This window comes from Microcaecilia unicolor, chromosome 1 (assembly GCF_901765095.1).
Source record: "Microcaecilia unicolor chromosome 1, aMicUni1.1, whole genome shotgun sequence".
NCBI lineage: Eukaryota > Metazoa > Chordata > Amphibia > Gymnophiona > Siphonopidae > Microcaecilia > Microcaecilia unicolor.
In genome coordinates, this window is record NC_044031.1 from 604,896,196 (window position 1) to 604,917,989 (window position 21,794).

Below are 21,794 nucleotides of genomic sequence, written 5' to 3' on the forward strand. Positions count from 1 at the left end.
TTCCCCGCCCTTCTGATATTTTATAACGAACGTCTGTTTACGATTTCTGTCATCATCCCTTGTTCTTGCGTTGTTAGATAATAATAACGATCTATTGTTATATTTCGCTCTGGTGAATGATCTCTTCAATACATGTGTTGGATAACCTCTCTGATGCAGCGTATGGGCCAATCCCTTAGCCTGCTGTTTAAAAAGGTTGTCATCTGAACAGATTCTTTTGTACCTCAAAAACTGTGAAAAAGGTAAACTGTCTTTTAATGATCTGGGATGACAGCTGTTATATTGTAACATGGTATTTTTATCTGTAGGTTTTTTAAAGACAGTAGTTTGGAAAACACCTGCTGTTAATTTGATGTCCACATCCAGAAAGTGGATGTTGGAGGTTGAGCTCTCGCTTGTGAACTGTAAAGCTGGATTTAAAGAATTCAACCAGATGACAAATTGTTTCAAAGTGTTGTCATCACCTCTCCAAAGGAGGAAAATGTCATCAATAAATCGTTTCCAAATCAGTATAGAATCTGTCCACACGTGATTCTGGAGATATTTGTCCTCAAAGCGTGCCATGTATAAATTAGCTACCGACGGGGCAAATGAAGCCCCCATCGCTACTCCTGAAATTTGTTGAAAAAATTCATGTTGAAACAGAAAGAAATTTTTTTGTAATATTAATTCGGCTAATTCTAGCAAGAATTCTGTAGGGATATCATGAGGTCGTGGACGATCTTCTAAAACCTCTCTGATGACTTCTAATGCTTCAACTTGAGGTATTGAAGTATATAACGACTTAACATCTAAGGTTACCATAATGACCTGAGAATCTGGTTCCAAGATCACTCCACCCAAAATATTTAAGAAATGGGTTGTGTCTTTCAAAAATGCCAATGTGGATGCAACAAAAGGTTTCAAAAAAGAATCCACAAATACTGAGAGAGGTTCCAACACTGAACCTCTCAATGACAAAATAGGACGGCCTGGCGGCTTTTCTACATTCTGTCTAGCTGTGACGTATCAGTCAGTGATTGGACTGAGTCATAGGTGCAGCACATGACGTTCTAACGCAGGATTGGGCAGAGCTCCCTTTTAATTCGTATAGCAAAGTCAGGTGAGGACGCCAATAAATTTCTTCATAGAAGACACGATCTTCCTCAGAGGAAAACTAATCCAGAATTTGAACAAAGGTACAATGACATGATTTGTCTGTGAGGTATTATTACTATAATATAAGTTTATAAAAGTGTAAGAACGCATCATCAGAATATATTATCTGAAATTTTCCCGCTTTGATTAAGCCATTTTGGCGCAGTATTTTAGGTGCAAGGAGGTTCCCTGATGAAGAGATTCGAAACGGAACCGTAGGAACCATTGCAATTTTCATGATCTAATTGGACTAAGCGCCTTTTCAAATGAACACTTGGCAAGATAAGTGATTTTACTTTTTGATAAAGCAAATAAAAATTCTATATAAGTAAAAAATTGAGGGTTTTTCAAGTCTATGATGACTTTTTCTACAGGCTATAAAATGAACACTCAGGTGTATAGAATATAGCTGTAGTGGTTGAGACTTTTCCCTCATAGACAAAAAAACTCTGCTTTATAGACATTGAGACTATCTGGTATTGATAGCAGAGTATCTGTGATAGCTTCATATACTCCTCCACTCCACACAAAAAGGTGCCCCAAATGACCAGATGACCACTGGATGGAATCAGGGATCACCTTCCCTGGTCACTAACCCCCTCCCACCCCCCAAAAATGTGATTAAAATTATTACTTGCCAGATTCTATGCCAGCCTCAGATGTTATACTCAGGTCCATTAGAATAACATGCAGATCCCTGGACTAGTCTAGTAGTGGTGCAGTGCACTGCAGATAGGTGGAGCCAGGCTTCTACCTCCCCCTACCTATTACACTTGTGGAGGAAACTATGAGCTCTCCAAACCCCACCAGAAACCCACTGTACCCACATATTGGTGCTCCCTTCACCTGTATGGGCTATGGTAGTGGTGTATAGTTGGGGGTAGTGGGTTTTGGGGGGCTCAGCAGACAAGGTAAGGGAGCAATGGTGAGATGTGTACCTGGGAGAATTTTATAAAGTACACTGCAGTACCCCCAAGGATGCCCTATTGCTTTCCTGGGATGTCACTTTTCCAATATTCTACCTGATACCAAGCTTTCTATTTTTTTTATAACATCTAAACCTTATGTCTATTGTTTATCAGTAGATTTGGGCTTTGAATTCAGATCTATAGATAAAAAGGAGGTCTCATTACATATATCTAAATAACAGAGTTCTATTTTTCCATACTTCATAGCAAGAGTATACATTCCCTAATTACCTGTCTCAATACAACTGGATGTTTTACCTCCTCAGTGCATGTAAATGGTTTCATCCCTGTGTGGATTCTGTGATGCCTTATGAGGCTTTCTTTCCAACCAAAGCTTTTACCACACTCAGGACATGTAAATGGTTTCACTCCTGTGTGTATTCTCTGGTGCATTGTGAGATTTACCTTCTGACCAAAGCTTTTACCAGACTCTATACATGCAAATGGTTTATCTCCCATGTGCACTTTCTGATGCGCTGTGAGATTTACATTACAACTAAAGCTTTTACCACACTTAGAACGTGTGAATGGTTTCACTCTATTGTGGATTTTCTTGTGTATTTTGTACATTTTGCATTTGGACGTTTTTTGTTTGAAAATGGACCAAAAAATAAAATGTCCAAATCACAGAACGTTTTTTTCAAACAGCATTTTCAAAAGGAAAGATATACTTTTTTTTTTTTGTAGAAAATGACCTTCTTTCCTGTTCTGATTTTGGACGTTTTACAAAAACGTCCAAATTAAGACCTAGACGTCATATCAAAAAATGCCCTTTGTTCATTTGACTTGCCCAGAGTCACAAGGAGCTGCAGTGGGAATTGAACCCATGTTGACAGGATCAAAGCCCGCTACACTAACCATTAAGCCACTCCTCCTCTATTTTGGACGATTTGCATTTGGACATTTTTTTTGTTTGAAAATGGACCAAAAAATAAAATGTCCAAATCACAAAACGTTTTTCCAAACAGCATTTTTGAAAGGGAAAGATGTTTTTTTTTTTTTTTGTTGAAAATGACCTTCTTTCCTGGTCTGGATTTGGACGTTTTTTTGTAAAACGTCCAAATTTAGACTTAGACATCATATCGAAAATGCCCCTCATAGTAACTTTAATAATTCAAAAATAATATTTAAATTTTTATTTGAGAATTTTATACATACAATCATTAGGAGCAGTTTCATATGGTCCCATTGATGATGGCCAGTGTTGAGCAAGATATAGCAGAAAGAGGGATCGAAGTACAAGCAGAACTCCAATCAAAGAAAAAAAAGCACCAAGGGCCTTAAAAAAAGGGGCACAGTTCTTTTATTATCAACGTCAGGTAAAAACAGTTATTCATGAAAGACCTGACGTGTTTCGGTTCTGTCGCACCTAAATCAGGGGTCTATATAAAACACAAACAATGATCTGGTGAGGGACGTTATGGTACTGGGGCCGCTTGATAACAGTGACCATAATATGATCAGTTTTGACATCGACCTTGAAGTAACTGTACACAGAAAGTCAAATACGTTAGCGTTTAACTTTAAAAAAGGAGACTATGATAAAATGAGAAGAACGGTAAAAAAAAAACTTAGGGGGGCAACTGAGAGAGTAAAAACTGTACAACAGGCGTGGACGCTGTTCAAAAATACCATCCTGGAGGCCCAGGCCATACATATTCCGCAAATTAGAAAAGAAAGACGGAAGTCCAAAAGACACCCAGCCTGGTTGAAAAGTGAGGTGAAGGAAGCTATTAGGGCTAAAAGAAACGCCTACAGAAAATGGAAGAAGGAACCGTCTGAAAATAACAAGAAACAGCATAAGGAGTGTCAAAGCAAATGCAAGGCGCAGATTAAGAAGGCCAAGAGGGAGTATGAAAAAAAGATAGCATTAGAGGCAAAAAAACATAGTAAAAATTTTTTTTCGGTATATTAAAAGCAGGAAGCCGGCAAAAGAATCGGTTGGGCCGCTGGATGACCGAGGGGTAAAAGGGGCGATCAAGGAAGACAAAGACGTAGCGGAGAGACTGAATGAATTCTTTGCTTCGGTCTTCACCGAGGAAGATTTGGGTGGGATACCGGTGTTGGAAATGGTATTTCAAGCGGACGAGTCGGAGAAACTTACTGACTTCACGGTAAACCTGGAGGACGTAATGGGGCAGTTCGGCAAACTGAAGAGTAGCAAATCTCCTGGACCGGATGGTATTCATCCTAGAGTACTGATAGAACTGAAAAACGAGCTTGCGGAGCTACTGTTAGTGATATGCAACTTATCCTTAAAATCGAGCGTGGTACCGGAAGATTGGAGGGTGGCCAATGTAACGCCCATTTTTAAAAAAGGCTCCAGGGGAGATCCGGGAAATTATAGACCGGTGAGTCTGACGTCGGTGCCTGGGAAAATGGTAGAGGCTATTATTAAAAACAAAATTACAGAGCACATCCGAGGACATGGATTACTGAGACCAAGTCAGCATGGCTTTTGTGTGGGGAAATCTTGCCTGACCAATTTACTTCAATTCTTTGAAGGAGTGAACAAACATGTGGACAAAGGGAGTCAGTTGATATTGTGTATCTGGATTTTCAAAAGGCGTTTGACAAGGTACCTCATGAAAGACTACAGAGGAAATTGGAGGGTCATGGGATAGGAGGAAATGTCCTATTGTGGATTAAAAACTGGTTGAAGGATAGGAAACAGAGAGTGGGGTTAAATGGGCAGTATTCACAATGGAGAAGGGTAGTTAGTGGGGTTCCTCAGGGGTCCATGCTAGGACCGCTGCTTTTTAATATATTTATAAATGATTTAGAGATGGGAGTAACTAGCGAGGTAATTAAATTTGCTGATGACACAAAGTTATTCAAAGTCGTTAAATCACGACAAGATTGTGAAAAATTACAAGAGGACCTTACGAGACTGGGAGACTGGGCGGCTAAATGGCAGATGATGTTTAATGTGAGCAAGTGCAAGGTGATGCATGTGGGAAAAAAGAACCCGAATTATAGCTACGTCATGCAAGGTTCCACGTTAGGACTTACGGACCAAGAAAGGGATCTGGGTGTCGTCGTCGATAACACACTGAAACCTTCTGCTCAGTGTGCTGCTGCGGCTAAGAAAGCGAATAGAATGTTGGGTATTATTAGGAAAGGTATGGAAAACAGGTGTGAGGATGTTATAATGCCGTTGTATCGCTCCATGGTGCGACCGCACCTTGAGTATTGTGTTCAATTCTGGTCGCCGCATCTCAAAAAAGATATAGTAGAATTGGAAAAGGTGCAGCGAAGGGCGACTAAAATGATAGCGGGGATGGGACGACTTCCCTATGAAGAAAGACTAAGGAGGCTAGGGCTATACAGCTTGGAGAAGAGACGGCTGAGGGGAGACATGATAGAGGTATATAAAATAATGAGTGGAGTGGAACAGGTGGATGTGAAGCTTCTGTTCACGCTTTCCAAAAATACTAGGACTAGGGGGCATGCGATGAAACTACAGTGTAGTAAATTTAAAACAAATCTGAGAGAATTTTTCTTCACCCAACGTGTAATTAAACTCTGGAATTCATTGCCGGAGAAAGTGGTGAAGGCGGTTAGCTTAGCAGAGTTTAAAAAGGGGTTGGACGGTTTCCTAAAGGACAAGTCCATAAACCGCTACTAAACGGACTTGGAAAAATCCACAATTACAGGAATAACATGTATAGAATGTTTGTACGTTTGGGAAGCTTGCCAGGTGCCCTTGGCCTGGATTGGCCGCTGTCGTGGACAGGATGCTGGGCTCGATGGACCCTTGGTCTTTTCCCAGTATGGCATTACTTATGTACTTATAAATAAAAATAATTAACCAAGAGCATATAATGAACAAAGATGCAAGCACAAATTCATTATTATTTGAAATATATCAAAATATATATGAAATTTGAATTTAAAAATATATATAACAATATTTCAATAAAAAGTTATACAAGGCAAATATAAGAAAATCTTAGCATAGGGAAATCTTAACATAGTCCTAGTGATATGTTTATATAAAAACATATTAATTGTTCTTAAAAATAGCACTTCAACTAATAACTTAGGTTTTAAAAACTCACTTTATCTTGGCATTCAAACGCCTTTACGCCCTCAAACGTGGCTACTAGCAAGCACTTCTGCTTTTAAACTTGGTGGATGACGTCGATTCTGGAACTCAAATGAAAGAAAAATCTTCCACTGATTAAACATTACTTGATGGAGAAAATGCAGTTAGTAAAAATGCTATCACTCAATCCTTGCATTTAGATCATTGGTTCTTCTGATTACATTATTTAAGCAACACTTCCTCTTTACTTCCATCTCAATCCAAGATTGGTATGTGATCTACAACACAACATTTCAGATCCACAAACGTGCTCATTGTCAACACAGTGTTGAACTACAGGTTCCTCCAAATGTCTCTGATTTAGATAACTTCTATGCTCTCTCATTCTCACTTTAAATTGGTGTGATGTTTGTCCCACATAGATCTTCAAACAGGGACAAGTAATTGCGTGGACAACATAATCGGTCGAACAAAAAGTCTCGTATCTCAGTCTAAAAAAACTCATAATTTGCAGGGTGCACAAAAAAAAATCCAGTTCCAGTGTTGTTTCGCATGTTTTACAGGTGTTACATTTTCTGTGTCTCCCCACACTTGAACTCTGTTTCAATCCTAAGTCCACAGTGCATAATAGTTCTTCAAGATTGTGATCCCTAGAGTATGCGACTCTCAAGTTCTTCTTTTTAAACGTTTTTTCAAAGGATAACACACTCCAATACTTCTTCAAAACCTTAACTATCTTCTCTATACCCAGATCATATTTCAAAACAGGTAGGAACCCAGTCCTCATGTATCATGGGTTTCTCTAAAAACCAATAAGTTTAAAAGCGGAAGTGCTTGCTGGTAGCCATGTTTGAAGGAACAGAGGAGTGTGAGCTTGAATGCAAAGAAAGTGAGTTTTTTGAACCAAAAATATTAAAGTGCTATTTTTAAATATTACAGAAAAAGATTTAAGAAATTTCTCTGTTTTTAGATTGTTGTTCCTGAATACCCTGAATCAGCTTTTCTTGGGAAACGCTGGCCACCGTCAGTGGCACCATATGAAACTGCTCCTATGATAGTCTTTATAAAATTCTCAGTTAAACATTTAAATATTATTTTTGAATTATTAAGTTACTTTATAGTAGAAATATATGGAATGTTTTTTATGCCTATGAGGTTTTGCCCTAAGTCTGATAATTGAGAGTTTCTAGGATGGGTTCTTAGGCTTTTCCTTCCACTCTTTATAGTTTTTGTTGGGCAGACTGGATGGGACCGTACAGGTCTTGATCTGCTGTCATTTACTATGTTACTATGTTTTGATATACATTGTATTAATGATGATTGTGATCTGCATATATTGTTTTATGGACTTTATTTGAACAGTATTACATGCTTGTGTGGTTCATTCACCAGTGGTTTTTTTTTTTAGTTTTTGAGTTGACATTGATTCCACAGTTTACCTATTGGGTAGGTGGTGGGGTTCTACAGGGGTCTGTGCTAGGACCGCTGCTTTTTAACATATTTATAAATGGTCTAGAGATGGGAATAACTAGTGAGGTAATTAAATTTGCTTCTGATGCAAACTTATTCAAAGTTGTTAAATCGCAAGAGGATTGTGAAAAATTGCAAGAGGACCTTACGAGACTGGGCATCCAAATGGCAGATGTTGTTTAATGTGAGGAAGTGCAAAGTGATGCATGTGGGAAAGAGGAACCTGAACTATAGCTACGTGTGATGTAAGGTTCCACATTAGGAGTTAACGTCCAGAAAAGAGATCTGGGTGTTGTTGATGATACAGTGAAACTCTCTGCTCAGCGGTGGCAAAGAAAACAAATAGAACGTTAGGATTTATTAGTTAAGGAATGGAAAACAAAATGAGAATGTTATAATGCCTTTGTATTGCTCCATGGTTTGACTGCACACAGTATTTGAGGTGCAGTTCTGGTCACCACTTCTCAAAAACGATATAGTGGAATTAGTAAAGGTACAGAGAAGGGTGACAAAAATTATATAGAGAATGGGACGACTTCCCTATGAGGAAAGGCTAAAGCAGCTAGGGCTCTCCAGCTTGGAGAAGAGACAGCTGAGATATGATAGAGGTCTATAAAATGCTGAGTGGAATGGAACGGGTAGATGTGAATCACATGCTTACTCTTCCAAAAATACAAGGAATAAGGGGCACACAATGAGGCTACTAAGTAGTAAATTTAAAACAAAACAGAGAAAACTTTTCTTCATTCAACATGTAATTAAACTCTGGAATTCATTGCCAGAGAATGTGGTAAAAGCAGTTAACAGGGTTAAAAAAAGTTTTTATTTATTTATTTGTTGCATTGTATCCCACATTTTCCCACCTATTTGCAGGCTCAATGTGGCTTACAATTTTCCACCATGGCTTACGCCATTCCAGAATACAGATACAAGTGGTATTATGTTTAAATCGTTTTTTTATTGGTGAACAGAAACATATAATCTCTTAACACAACTATTGACTAACTGTTATCCAACTGTTAACCATCTGTTTTTCCTTTTTTTTCCCCTCCCCCCCCCCCCCCCCCCCCCCCCAGACCGAAACATTCCCTTAATTGACAGTCAATCTCAATAGTCTGTTATATGCTATTGTAAGTTCAAAAGGTAACTTCGTGCTGATGGGGTTAGTGTTCCAAAATGGGGTCCACCGCTGCTGAAATTGTATTCCTACTGGCGAGTTGACATCTGACACGCTCATTCTTTCCATACGTATCAACCATAACATACGTGTCCTCCACTGTTGAAGAGTCGGGCCTCTTATCGATAACCACTCTGTTAGTATAACTTGTTTGCCCACATTAATTGCTCGTTGAACAAATGATGTGAAACCTTTTTCTATGGGGGGGCCCATTGTTAGATGACCAAACAAAAAGGTAGAATTATAAGTCCAACACTGCCTCCAAAGCGAATTTGTATATTTGATGATTTCTTTCCAAAATCTCTCGATTTCTCTGCATTGCCAAAACATATGCCCCAAAGTTGCGCCTTCTGCTCTACATTTTGGGCACTCCCCCCAGGGAGAGAGTCCCATATAAAAGGCTCGTTTGGGGGGCACATGCACTCGCAGCACGAACTTATATTGTAATTCCCAATGCGTAGATTGGTAAGTAGTTCGCCTTATTGACAGCACGTGGGACTTTATCTGGGCTGCATTAATTTCAATGTGAAGGTCTGTTGCCCATAGTTGTGCCAGACGCAAGTAATCCGGCTCTTCTACTGTATCTTTTATGTGGCGGTGATGGTAAGATAAAGGCACTTTCTGCTGTGCTCCAAGGGAGAACGCCGAGGACAATTCTTCCTGTGCGTCTTCTGCCAAAGACTCCCATGGCAGTGAAGTTACGTAATGTTTCAATTGTTCATAAAAGAATTTTTCATTTTGTTGTATTCCATATTCTGATTGTAGTTCAATAAATGTCTTCATACGGCCTTCTCTAGTAATTACCTGCATTAGATATTTTATTCCTCGTCTCTTCCACCTATGAAACACCGCATACAGCTGCCCCGGGGGAAATGCTGCATTGTCACAAATCGGTAAGTATGGGGTCACTTTTGAAGAGAAGTGATGGAGTTTACAAATCCACTTCCAAACTGCCACTGCACAAGGCATAATCCTTGTCCGTTTCAAAACTCGTGGCATCGGTGTCCCAGCAGAGTGTAAATAATTACTAAAGTGAGTCCCCTTTGTAAGTTCGAGCTCCAATGGAGTATCCGTAAAATTTGTTGTGCCTCGGAACCAATCATTAATTGTCCTCATACCACTAGCAATGTTTAGATACCTTATATTTGTCAGGCCCAGTCCACCATACTCCACTGGTACGCAGAGCATGCTAAATGCAAGACGGGCTTTTTTGCCCCGCCAGAGGAATTTCTGTATCAAAGTCCGCAACTTTCGTTCATGTTTGTTATTAATGTACAATGGCAACATTTGCAATACATACAGCCACCTGGGAGCTATAATCATATTAAATAAGGCAATGCGGCCTAATAGTGAAAGAGGGAGCCCAGCCCATGCCTTCAGACTAGTTTCTGTCTCTCTCAGAAGCCTATTAATATTTAAATCATACATGCTATTAATGTCTGCCGGAACCACCACTCCCAAATACTTTATATGGTCTCTTGTTTGTTGAAAAGGTAACCTATCCCCCCAGTCTTTCCCTTCATCTGCTCCAATTCCCATCGCTATTGACTTGGACACATTTAATTTAAACCCAGAAAGTTTCCCGTACTGTGTAATTTTGTCTAATAGCTCTTTTACAGACCGCCCTGGATCCGTCAAGGTCAGCAGTAGATCATCTGCGTATGCCAGCACTTTGATACACCGAGTTCCTATGAAAACGCCTCTAATTTTATCTTCCTCTCTAAGTGCACACAATAGAGGCTCTAAAGATAATACAAAGAGCAGTGGCGAGAGGGGGCAGCCCTGCCTGGTGCCTTTTTCTATTTTGAACTCTTTTTCTCGGAGCCCATTAACTAGCACTCTTGCCGTTGGATGGGAGTATAAGGATTTAAGTGCTTGTAAATACCATCCTGAGAATCCCATTTGACCCAATACATTAAATAGGTAATCCCATCTAACCTGGTCAAATGCTTTTTCTGCATCTAGTGCAACCACCAATGCTGGCCACCTCTCCTCCGAGCAAGTTGCCATAGCCAGTAATAGCCTACGTACGTTTTGTGTCGCTTGTCTTTGCCGCACGAATCCTACCTGCTCTGGGCCTATTAAGTTAGGTAAAATGTCTGCCAATCTGTTAGCTAATATTTTAGCAAGTAATTTTATGTCTACATTCAGCAACGATATTGGCCGGTAGGATTCCACTCTATCCATTTCCTTCCCAGGCTTAGGGATCAACGTGATCAGAGCCTCGTTAGCATACTTGGGAAAATGACCCCGATTAATCACCTCTTCATAGTATTCTAGTAAAGCTACTAATGCACTGGGGGGGAGCAATTTGTAGTATTCCCCTGTAAACCCGTCAGGGCCGGGTGCCGAACGGAGTTTATGTGATTTGATGGCTTGTTGTAATTCAGGCATAGTCAGTGGGGCATTTAGTTTTTCGAGTTCTATGTCTGCTAACTTGGGTAAGTTCAGTCCCTCTAGGAATCTTTGTGTTTGTTGTGGTAGCGACTGTGTATTAGCTTTATATAGGTTCGAAAAGTATTCAGTAAACATTTGTCCGATACGTTCTCTAGAGCTGGTGATTGTCCCCTGCGTTTCCCGCAAAACTGGTATCGCCCTGGACCCCCCCCAATTCCTGATAATCCGTGCCAAGAGGGCTCCTGATTTGTTCCCAAATCTGTGTAACCTGTATTTATAATAAAGAGATGACCGCGTTGCTCGTTCGTGTAGTAAGGTGTTCAGTGTTGTTTGTATAATTTTTAGCTCATCTGGTGTTGTCTGGTTAGGTTTGTTTGTGTATCTCCTTTTTGCCCTCTGTAATTTTTGTTCTAATTGCAAGATACTCGCCAATCTTGTTTTTTTTCTCCTACTGCAATAGGCGATAACTTCCCCTCTTAAGACTGCTTTTGAGGCGGCCCAGAATAGACTAATTTTACTACGGGCATATTCATTATTATTCTTTTCATAATCTTCCCATTTTTTGCATAGAAATGTTTTAAAGTGTGGGTCGTTATACAAAAACGTTGGGAATCTCCAACCCCCACCTCCCTGTTTATCTGTGGGTATTTCTAGATCTATCCAAATTAAAGAGTGGTCCGATATCTCCTCCGGACCCACCTCTGCTGCTATAATCATAGGGAAAAGTGATCTCTCTACCATTGTGTGATCTAATCGCGCCATCGTGCCATGGGCTCTAGATCTATGGGTATATTCTCGCTCGCCTGGGTGTAATATTCTCCATGCATCGACTAAGTCCAACATTCTTTGGAATATGGAAAACTCTTTGTTCCTCTGCCCTAAGTAGTAAGATGATGACGAACTTGTAGTGTCCTGTTGTGGGTCTGAGACTAGATTGAAATCTCCCACCACTATTATTTTTGTTATTTTATACTGTAAACATCTGTTAGCCAGCCCACTGAGAAATCCAGGGATATGTTCATTTGGGCCGTATAAGTTTACTAATATGAATTCAGTCCCTTGGAGCCAGATTTTCACGGCAAGGTATCTGTCCTGTTTGCCTTGCTCTAGTACCTCTACCATGCATGGTATTCTTTTCCTAATTAGGATAGCTAGGCCTCCCCCCCGTCCCTGCGCTGCGACTGAGTGGCACTCTCCTACCCAGCTTCTACACAATTTTGAATGTTCTATGTCATTCAATCGCGTTTCTTGCAAGCAGGCCACATCTGCCCTATGCCTGTTTAAGGCCTGCAATATTTTCGCTCTTTTTATGGGGTTGCCAATGCCCCCCCACATTCCATGATATTATCCGGGCTGGCATACTGTAATCCTCTCACTTTCACTCAGAGGGTCCAGCGCGGTCCGTTTCAAAATGGGCTTCTTTAATGTAAAGCTTTCCCATTGGTCCCTCCATGCCCCGATTCTTCCCCTTAAACCATCCATTTTTGTCTGCCACATAGTCATCCATAGCATACCTAGACTTTCAAAACTACAGGGAATACCTCTTTCCCCCCCCCCCCCCAACTTTCTCTTCCTCTCCAATTAACCCTTTCCCCCCCCTTGTTATTAAGGGGGAGAATTACACAATCCCGTTTTGTGCCTGGGGCCCCCACCCCACCTGCAAGCTGTAATGATAACCTTCACATTAGTAATTGTGCATATAATCACATCAAACCTTCCAATAGTTCACTTACTCTCTGGACCCAGAACCACATTATAAGGATTCCATGATATTATGGTCTACCAGAAACTTTTTAGCTTCAGACTCCGAGTTAAATGTCTGCCATGTGTCTTTTATCATGATTCTGAGTCTCGCTGGGTATTGCACTGCAAAACGGATCTTCTTCGCTACCAGAGTTGTGCACAACGGATGGTATTGTCTCCTCCGCTCCTGTACGTCCGCCGAGAAATCTTGGAAAATCAGAACGTTTTCTCCCATTGTGCTTAAGTGAGTCTCTTTTAAGTTTAAAACCTTGCAAGATTTCGATTTTGTGCCTATAGTTTAGGATCTTCGCCACAACAACACGTGGCCTATTTTGAGTCTCTTGTTTCCGGCCTACCCGGTGGGCCCTTTCAATTACCAGCGCGCCCATTGTATCTGTTAAGGCAAGTTCTTTAGAGAGCCAATTTTCCAGCCATACTTCTAGGTTGCGCTCGGGGAGGGATTCCTCCAATCCTCCAATACGAATATTATTTCTTCGGGCGCGATTTTCGAGATCCTCGATCTTATTCTCCTGTTCAGCGATTTGCCGTTTTATTGTAGTGATATCTGGGGCATAGCCCTGCGAATCATCTTCCAATGCAGATATCCGGACCTCTGCATCCGCCACCCGTGTTTGTAGCCCGTCAAGTTGTGAGTTAATGCCTTCAAGTTTGCGGTCTAACGCCGCCCATTTAGGCTCCCAGGCCTTTGCGATGGCTGCAGTTAATTGATCTAATTGTACCTCAGTAAATTCTTTTGCCGCCACCGCCATGTCGTCGGCCATCTTGGGCTCTTCTCCATTCAGTTTTATTTTTTCTTTTTAGCGGAGCGTTGTGCCATTCCGGCCGGATTAGTCCTCAGATATCTGTCCATATACGATCAAATTCCCAGCGAGCGAAGAAAAACAGTGTTAATTTCTGGTGTTATATTTAATGGTGAGATGGGGGCTCCGGAGCTCTTGCTAGCTGCTGCCGCTTAGCTCATGGCACCGCCGGAAGTCACAAGTGGTATTATAAAGAAAGCATGGATGACATAATAAACAATCAGGTAAAAAGAGAAAACATTCATGGTATTACATATTGGACGTGGGATGACATAGTAATAGTAAACAATCCGGTATAAGGAGAAAATATTCTAAATATTAAGTAAGTGATGATGCATTACAGTTCCTATTATGAGTCATTATGGTATGTCTTGTTAAAGAGGTGAGTCGTCAGTGCTTTGCGGAAGTTAATTAGGTTGTGAACTATTTTCAGGTTAAATGGTAAAGCATTCCTCTGCTGCGAACTCAGTATGAAAAAGTGGATTCATGTATTAATCTGTATTTTAAACCTTTACAGCTGGGGAAGTGAAGATTCAGGAATGTGCGTGCTGATCTTTTAGTATTCCTGGGTGGTAAATCAATAAGGTCTAACATGTAGGCTGGGGCATCTCCGTGAATTATTTTATGTACCAGAGTGCATACTTTCAACATTATACGTTCTTTAACAGGAAGCCAGTGTAGCTTTTCTCTTAGGGGTTTGGCACTTTCGTATTTTGTTTTTCCATACATAAGTCTGGCTGCAGTGTTTTGGGCTGTTTGAAGTTTTTTGATGATTTGGATAATTTCCTAGAAGAAAAGTCCATAAGCCATTATTAAGATGGACTTGGGAAAATCCACTGCTTATTTCTAGGATAAGCATCATAAAATTTGTTTTACTGTTTTGAGATCTTGCCAGGTATCTGTAACCTGGATTGGCCACTGTTAGAAACAGGGTGCTATACTTGAGAGCCCTTTGGTCTGTCCCAGTGTGGCAACACATGTTTTTATGTAACTTGGGGAACCCTTAATGTGCTTCTACCTATTATGTAGATAACTTTACATTGAACTTTGTTGGTTATTCACTTGCCCAGTGTGAACTGTTTGCTTATCAAATTCATAGCACAACTATCTCCATAAAAGTTTAAATTCTTATGGGCCAATATTTAAACACTACATTTAAATTAATATTGGGTATCCAGTGCTTACATGTAGCGCATATAATTTAGAGCTCTCTCTCTGCACTCTGTCCTGGCACTATTCCCTGGATTCTATATAGCATGCCTAGAGATCTGTACCAAAATTGACACGAATTCTGTAACAATGCGCATAACTTAACAAGCTAATGGGTGCTGATAGCAGCAGTTAACAAGCAATAACGAGCACTAATTGGCACTGATTAGAATTTAGACGCAGAGGTCGCTAAACATATTCTGTAATGATGTGCGCCGAACTTCTAATGCATGCAGGCAAAAAGGGGTGTGGTTATGGGTGGGGAAATGGGCATTCTGAAATTTACCTACCTAGTTATAGAATATGGCCCAATGCTCCTAAATCTACGTGCTGGGATTTAATACACATTTTTTGTTGGTGTAAATGGATTTGCGTAGTTTAGGTACTGAAATATCAACTAAGCATATTCTATAATTGGCGCCTAAATCTAGGCACCGATTATAGAATATGCTTGGCACTGATTTCAGTGCTATTTTTGTTAGGCGCCATATTCTAGAAGAATTTTCAGCAGCAATATCCTTATAGTGCCTGCTAGCATCAATATCAAAGTAATGACAGCTGTTACCTGAATATGTGTTTGAATATTAGAGCCTTAATTTTTTTGGATGCAGATGTTTATTTACAGTTTTGTTATTTGTTAGAAATATTTATTGTTCTTTAGTCACCTGACCCTTTGCTAGGTTACCTTTAATACCAACAAAATTGGTTTTACTTTCCAGATTGTTCAGAAAGGAGGGGGCATGAAAGTCCATTTTGATCCAGAAGTTCTCTCCGTGTTTGTGCCTCCGTTTGTTGTAAAAGACGAAGCACAGACGTCTCAAACAACTAACAGCTTTAATAGGACAGCAAAAAGGCGATCTTTTCGAAAAAAGAAAGAGAAACCTAAAGCTGAAAATGTGGACAGTCTGAATGGGAACCAAAAAGAACTGGTTATTGAAGATGTTAGTATTCCAAAAGATGTGGATCTTCGTGGTTTACCACAGCTTTGCTTTCCAGGTATTATATCTAACACAGAACTTACCAACTTTTTATTTTGATGCAACTTCTTTTTTTTGTTTTTAGTAAATCATTTTTTATTAGGTTTTAAACATAAGTGCAAATGATCACCAAAGAAAATTGAACAAAGGAAAGAGAACAACTCCCTCTCCTTCCCTTCCAGCGATTTACTGTGAGTCCAAGAAAGAAGCTAAGCATTATAATACAAGAAAAGTAAACGTACTAGGAAAGTGGTGCCCAGCTCCAAATATCAACATTGGAGTGCATTTAAAATTCCACTACGCAATCTCACTATCAAAGAGTGGTGATGCAATCTGATTTTTAAAATTTTTATTTTTAACAGAGACAAGCAAAGGCAGTTAACACTTAGACATCTGTGACCCATACAGTGCTTTGGGAAAGTAACAATTACAAGGTTTTAACACTTGCATTACAGTTAGCCAAGTTTCAATAGCAGTAGTTCTTTCCAAATTTCCAGCTTTTTATCCCATTTTTTTTTACTTATTTTGTAATAACTCTCCTTTATTGCTCACATTGCACTGAAGCCAACCCTCTCATCCTCACCATGCAACCCTGTCCAGTTACCCCATCAATCACTTCCCAGCCCCCTCCCCACTCACAACATCCCACTTGCATCTTCGAGGAAGCAAAAAGCAGTTGCAGGCAAACCAATACAATAGGCCCTGACAGCCATACAAACTCAAACTTTAAACTGCATTTCCATGGTGTCCACACCAGACCATACCACATCATGTGGGTTATGTCCATTGACCAGCGGATTGAGACAGAGAAACAAAGTAGTTCTGCATGATTTGCCCCTTAAGGGAACCATGCAGTTTAAGAATGCTCAATATTTCTCTGTCTCCAGCGGATGGTGATGAACAGACTGAGAAGCTCCTGTGAGAAGCTCCTGATCCAGATGGAAAACTGGGCATCAGTTGAGCAGTGGGATGTCTTGGGGACTGGTTACTGAGGCAGCGCCTGACCTAGTTGGAACAGAGTGTTAGTTGAGTAAAGGCTCAATTGAGGTTTTAAGATCATTAAAATAAAGGCATAAAGCAAAATTGAAATGGAACTGGAGCAGGAAAGATACTCACATGAGTTCTTCTTCTTTCACCCCCCCCCCCCCCACCGTCCCCTCCTTGTTTCATTGCTGGTTTCCTCCTTTCCCAGAAAGAGGCTTAAATAATTGGGTGAGAAGTTGCTCTCTAGACATGAGAAGAATTCTGCAGTGTTTGTTCCTGCCAAAAGAGGTGGGAGTATGTACCCATACCGCAAGGAGGGAGGGATGATTTCCTTTCTTTGGCGTCGTGTTCAGACTGGCAGCAGAGCTTCTTTAGAGCAGCTAGGCTGAAATACCAGTCTTCCCTTGTCATCAAGCAGATGAAGCCATTACGTATGGGTTGTGTCCATCAACCAGCAGGGGGAGATAGAAAGCACTCAACTTTTCACAGTGCCTCATGGCCAGCCAGCTCCACTACCTCTTCAGTATTCTCTATCTCCCCAAGCAGGGTGGCTGCAGCTTCTTCGAGCTCCATCAAAAATCTGCCTGGGGGTGGCTTCTGGCTTGCCAGTTGTTAGCCGGGGTGTTAGAGGCTATAGCAGCTTCACTTTGAAGGCACATAGGTTAGCCCTTTCCCTGCCTTACCCGTGCCCCGTGGATGTTGACATATATTAGCTTGCTTTTCCCTGTCCTTTCCCACTCAGTGGATGCAGGCACATTGGTTCGCCTTTCCCTGCCGTTCCCACTCATCTGAGCCTCCGGAGTTCTTATTACCTCTGCTTTCCTCACAGTGTTAAAAAAAAAATGGAACAGAGGTTTTCCTTTGATTCTTCTATGGGACCGGAGCTGTGATACTCGGTCCGGTGAGGTAAGAGTGTTTTCCGCGATCGGGGCGTTTTTGGCGTGAAACCGCCATTTTGAATTTTCCCGCCGTTTTCGGCGATGGCTGCAGAGAATGTAAAGCGCTGTTCCCGGTTTGGCAAGTGCAAATCAGCAGCGGGGCTCTGTAAATCGTGCTGTACAGGTGTAAGATTCGGCCCGAGCATGGCGAGAGATGATTCTTCCCGCTCAGACCTGGCAGCGGACGCCATTTTGAATTCTCCGCATGGCGCGGCCTCCGTAGAGACGGAGAGCCCGGGGGGGGGGGGGGGACCTTGAATTGAGGCTATTCAGGGAGCGGCTAGCCCCGGACGGGATCTGGGTGCCCAGGGCGAGTTTTTCTCCCCTGATTTTGTTGTTATTGCATAAAGCATACATGCTGAAAAGAGCTGTTTGCAGGTCCTCGCAGAGGGTCTTCAGCGTCTAAAGCCACTATTGCCCGTTGGCTCAAAGAAGCTATCTTTTCAGCATATCTGCTGTCTGGCCGGGCTCTGCCTGAAGCCTTTAAGGCACATTCCACAAGAGCGATTTCCTGGGCAGAAACTGGAGCACTATCTCTTCATGAGATTTGCAGTGCTGCAACATGGGCTTCTAAGCTCTCTTTCGGCCGACATTACAGGCTGGATGTGGCTGCTAGGAGGGATGCGTGTTTTGGAGCACAGGTGCTAGCGCGTGGTGTGGCTTGTTCCCACCCAATTTAGGGATTGCTTTGTTACATCCCATATGTAGTGGCTTCATCTGCTTGATGACAAGGAAGGGAAAATTAGGTTCTTACCATGATAATTTTCTTTCCTTTAGTCATAGCAGATGAAGCCATGAGCCCTCCCTGTATGATTGTCTGTATTGCAGTGATTCTGATTTTAGGTGCTGTTCTTGTTTCCTGAAGTTATATTCCTTCCTTGGGGAGTCGGAAAACAGTCTTCAGGATTCTTATTACAGTTATTGGAGGATGAGTTCATTCCCTCCAGTTCATGTTTTGGGAGGATGAGTTTATTCCCTCCAGGAGAATGCAAGTATTGCCTCCGTTTATACAAAGTGGAGGACGAGTTTATTCCTTCCAGGAGGATGAGTTCATTCCCTCCTTTTTTTGAGTTCATGCCCTTGTTATGGGGCCGTCGTTCGCTGTGAGGAAAGTTCATGTTATTCCCATTGCGGTTTGCCATACTGCTTTGGAAGCTTCAAATACTGAAGAGGCAGTGGAGCTAGCTGGCCATGAGGCACTGTGAAAAGTTGAGTGCTCTCTATCTCCCCCTGCTGGTTGATGGACACAACCCATACGTAATGGCTTCCTCTGCTATGACTAAAGGAAAGAAAATTATCATGGTAAGAACCTAATTTTCCCTTGTTCTAATTTCTAGGGGGACTTTACTTATCATCACGACCAAGAGAAGCTCACTTTCATTTCCTGGTCTTCACAGATGTCTGTGGAAACAGAACATATGGGGTTGTAGCACAGTATTACAAACCCATTCAGGTAACTTATTTTATGTGGGCTGATGTTAATCACTTTTGTATTTATTTATAAGGTGCTTGTTAAAATGCCTAATATTTTTTTCTAGTTTGAAACTTCTTTTTTAATCTGTTCATTTTCATTTGTGATATGTCATCAAATTTGCTTTGTCACTACCTAGTGACAAAAGCTTATTTTAAATGCTTTTCAAAATAGAACAATAATTGATAGGTAAGGACCCCCTGCACCCAATTGGGACAGTTCTGTAATCTAGGTGCCCGCATCTGTGTGCCTCTTGCATGTGTAAATGTATAAAATACCAGCACTTCTGTGCGTATGTGTACATAACACCTACAGAAGTGCCAGCATGGTGCCTAGGTGCTATTCTGCAAATACCTGACGGAACCCGCGAGGGAGGGAGCGACGCTGGATCTGGTGCTCACAAATGGGGATAGCGTGTCAAATGTCCGAGTGGGTGCCCATCTGGGCGGCAGTGACCATCAAACGGTTTGGTTTGATATGACTGCTGTAGTGGAGGGCAGCCACTCAAAACTCAAAGTCCTGGATTTCAAGCGTGCTGACTTTACTAAAATGGGGAAATACCTGAGGAAGGAACTGATGGGCTGGGAGGAAGTACAAGAAGTGGAAGGACAGTGGTCCAGGCTGAAAGAAGCTATAAATAGGGCTACAAACCTTTATGTAAGGAAAGTAAATAAAAGCAAGAGAAAAAGGAAACCGATATGGTTCTCCAAGCAAGTGGCTGAGAAAATAAAGGCTAAAGAGTTGGCGTTCCAGAAATACACAAAAACTCAAGAACAGGAACACGGGAAGGAATACCGGAGGAAACTGAAAGAAGCCAAGAGAGAGATACGTCTGGCAAAAGCACAAGCGGAAGAACAAATGGCTAGAAATGTAAGGAGGGGTGACAAAAGTTTCTTCAGGTATATTAGTGAAAGGAGAATGACTAAAAAGGGAATTGTGAGACTAAAAGATACTGCGAACCGCTATGTAGATAGTGATGAAGGAAAAGCAAATTTGCTAAATAGATACTTTTGTTCTGTTTTCACAGAAGAAAATCCTGGAGCAGGACCGCGATGGACTGGAAAAAGTACAAATGATAGTGGAGTGGATACAGCATCATTTACAGAAGAGAGTGTGTATGAACAACTTGTAAAGCTAAAGGTGGACAAAGCCATGGGACCGGATGGGATCCACCCCAGGATATTAAGGGAGCTCAGAGAGGTCCTGGCGGGTCCTCTTAAAGATTTGTTTAATAAATCCTTGGAGACAGGAGATGTTCCGAGGGATTGGAGAACGGCGGAGGTGGTCCCTCTTCACAAAAGTGGTGATAGGGAAGTAGCTGGAAACTACAGGCCGGTAAGCCTCACTTCAGTTATTGGAAAAGTAATGGAAGCGATGCTGAAGGAAAGGATAGTGAATTTCCTGGAAGCCAATAAGTTGCAAGATCCCAGACAACATGGTTTTACCAAAGGGAAATCGTGCCAAACGAATCTCATTGAGTTTTTTGATTGGGTGACAGGAGAATTGAATCAGGGACGAGCTATGGACGTAATCTACTTAGATTTCAGCAAAGCTTTTGACACGGTTCCCCACAGGAGGCTTTTAAATAAACTGGATGGGCTGAAGATAGGACCTAAAGTGGTGAACTGGATTAGGAACTGGTTGACGGACAGATGCCAGAGGGTGGTGGTAAATGGAGTTAGCTCGGAGGAGGGAAAGGTGAGTAGTGGAGTGCCTCAAGGATCGGTGCTGGGGCCGATTCTGTTCAATATATTTGTGAGTGACCTTGCCGAGGGGTTAGAAGGTAAAGTTTGCCTATTTGCGGATGATACTAAGATCTGTAACGGAGTGGACACCCCGGAGGGAGTGGAAAACATGAAAAAGGATTTGAAGAAGCTAGAACAATGGTCTAAGGTCTGGCAATTAAAATTCAAAGTGATGCACTTAGGGAATAGAAATCCATGGGAGACGTATGTGTTAGGTGGCGAGAGTCTGATAGGTTCAGACGGGGAGAGGGACCTTGGAGTGATAGTATCTGAGGATTTGAAGGTGACGAAACAGTGTGACAAGGCGGTGGCTGTATCTAGAAGGTTGTTGGGCTGTATAGAGAGAGGTGTGACCAGCAGAAGAAAGGGGGTGTTGATGCCTCTGTATAAGTCGTTGGTGAGGCCCCATCTAGAGTATTGTGTTCAGTTTTGGAGGCCGTATCTTGCTAAGGATGTAAAAAGAATCGAAGCGGTGCAAAGAAAAGCTACGAGAATGGTATGGGATTTGCGTAACAAGACGTATGAGGAGAGACTTGCTGACCTGAACATGTATACCCTGGAGGAAAGGAGAAACAGGGGTGATATGATACAGACGTTCAAATATTTGAAAGGTATTATTCCGCAAATGAACCTTTTCCGGAGATACGAAGGCGGTAGAACGAGAGGACATGAAATGAGATTGAAGGGGGGCAGACTCAAGAAAAATGTC

The 21,794-nt window shown here is 41.6% G+C and overlaps 1 protein-coding gene across 1 annotated transcript in view; it reads left to right on the plus strand.

Moving 5' to 3' along the window:
• DENND3 (DENN domain containing 3) overlaps window positions 1-21,794 on the plus strand; it is a 390,432-nt gene that overhangs the window by 101,301 nt on the left and 267,337 nt on the right. Inside the window, exons 2-3 of the mRNA XM_030219612.1 lie at window positions 15,690-15,966; window positions 19,207-19,322. Of these exons, the coding sequence (XP_030075472.1) occupies window positions 15,690-15,966; window positions 19,207-19,322 (393 nt within the window). The remainder of the gene's footprint in view (window positions 1-15,689; window positions 15,967-19,206; window positions 19,323-21,794) is intronic.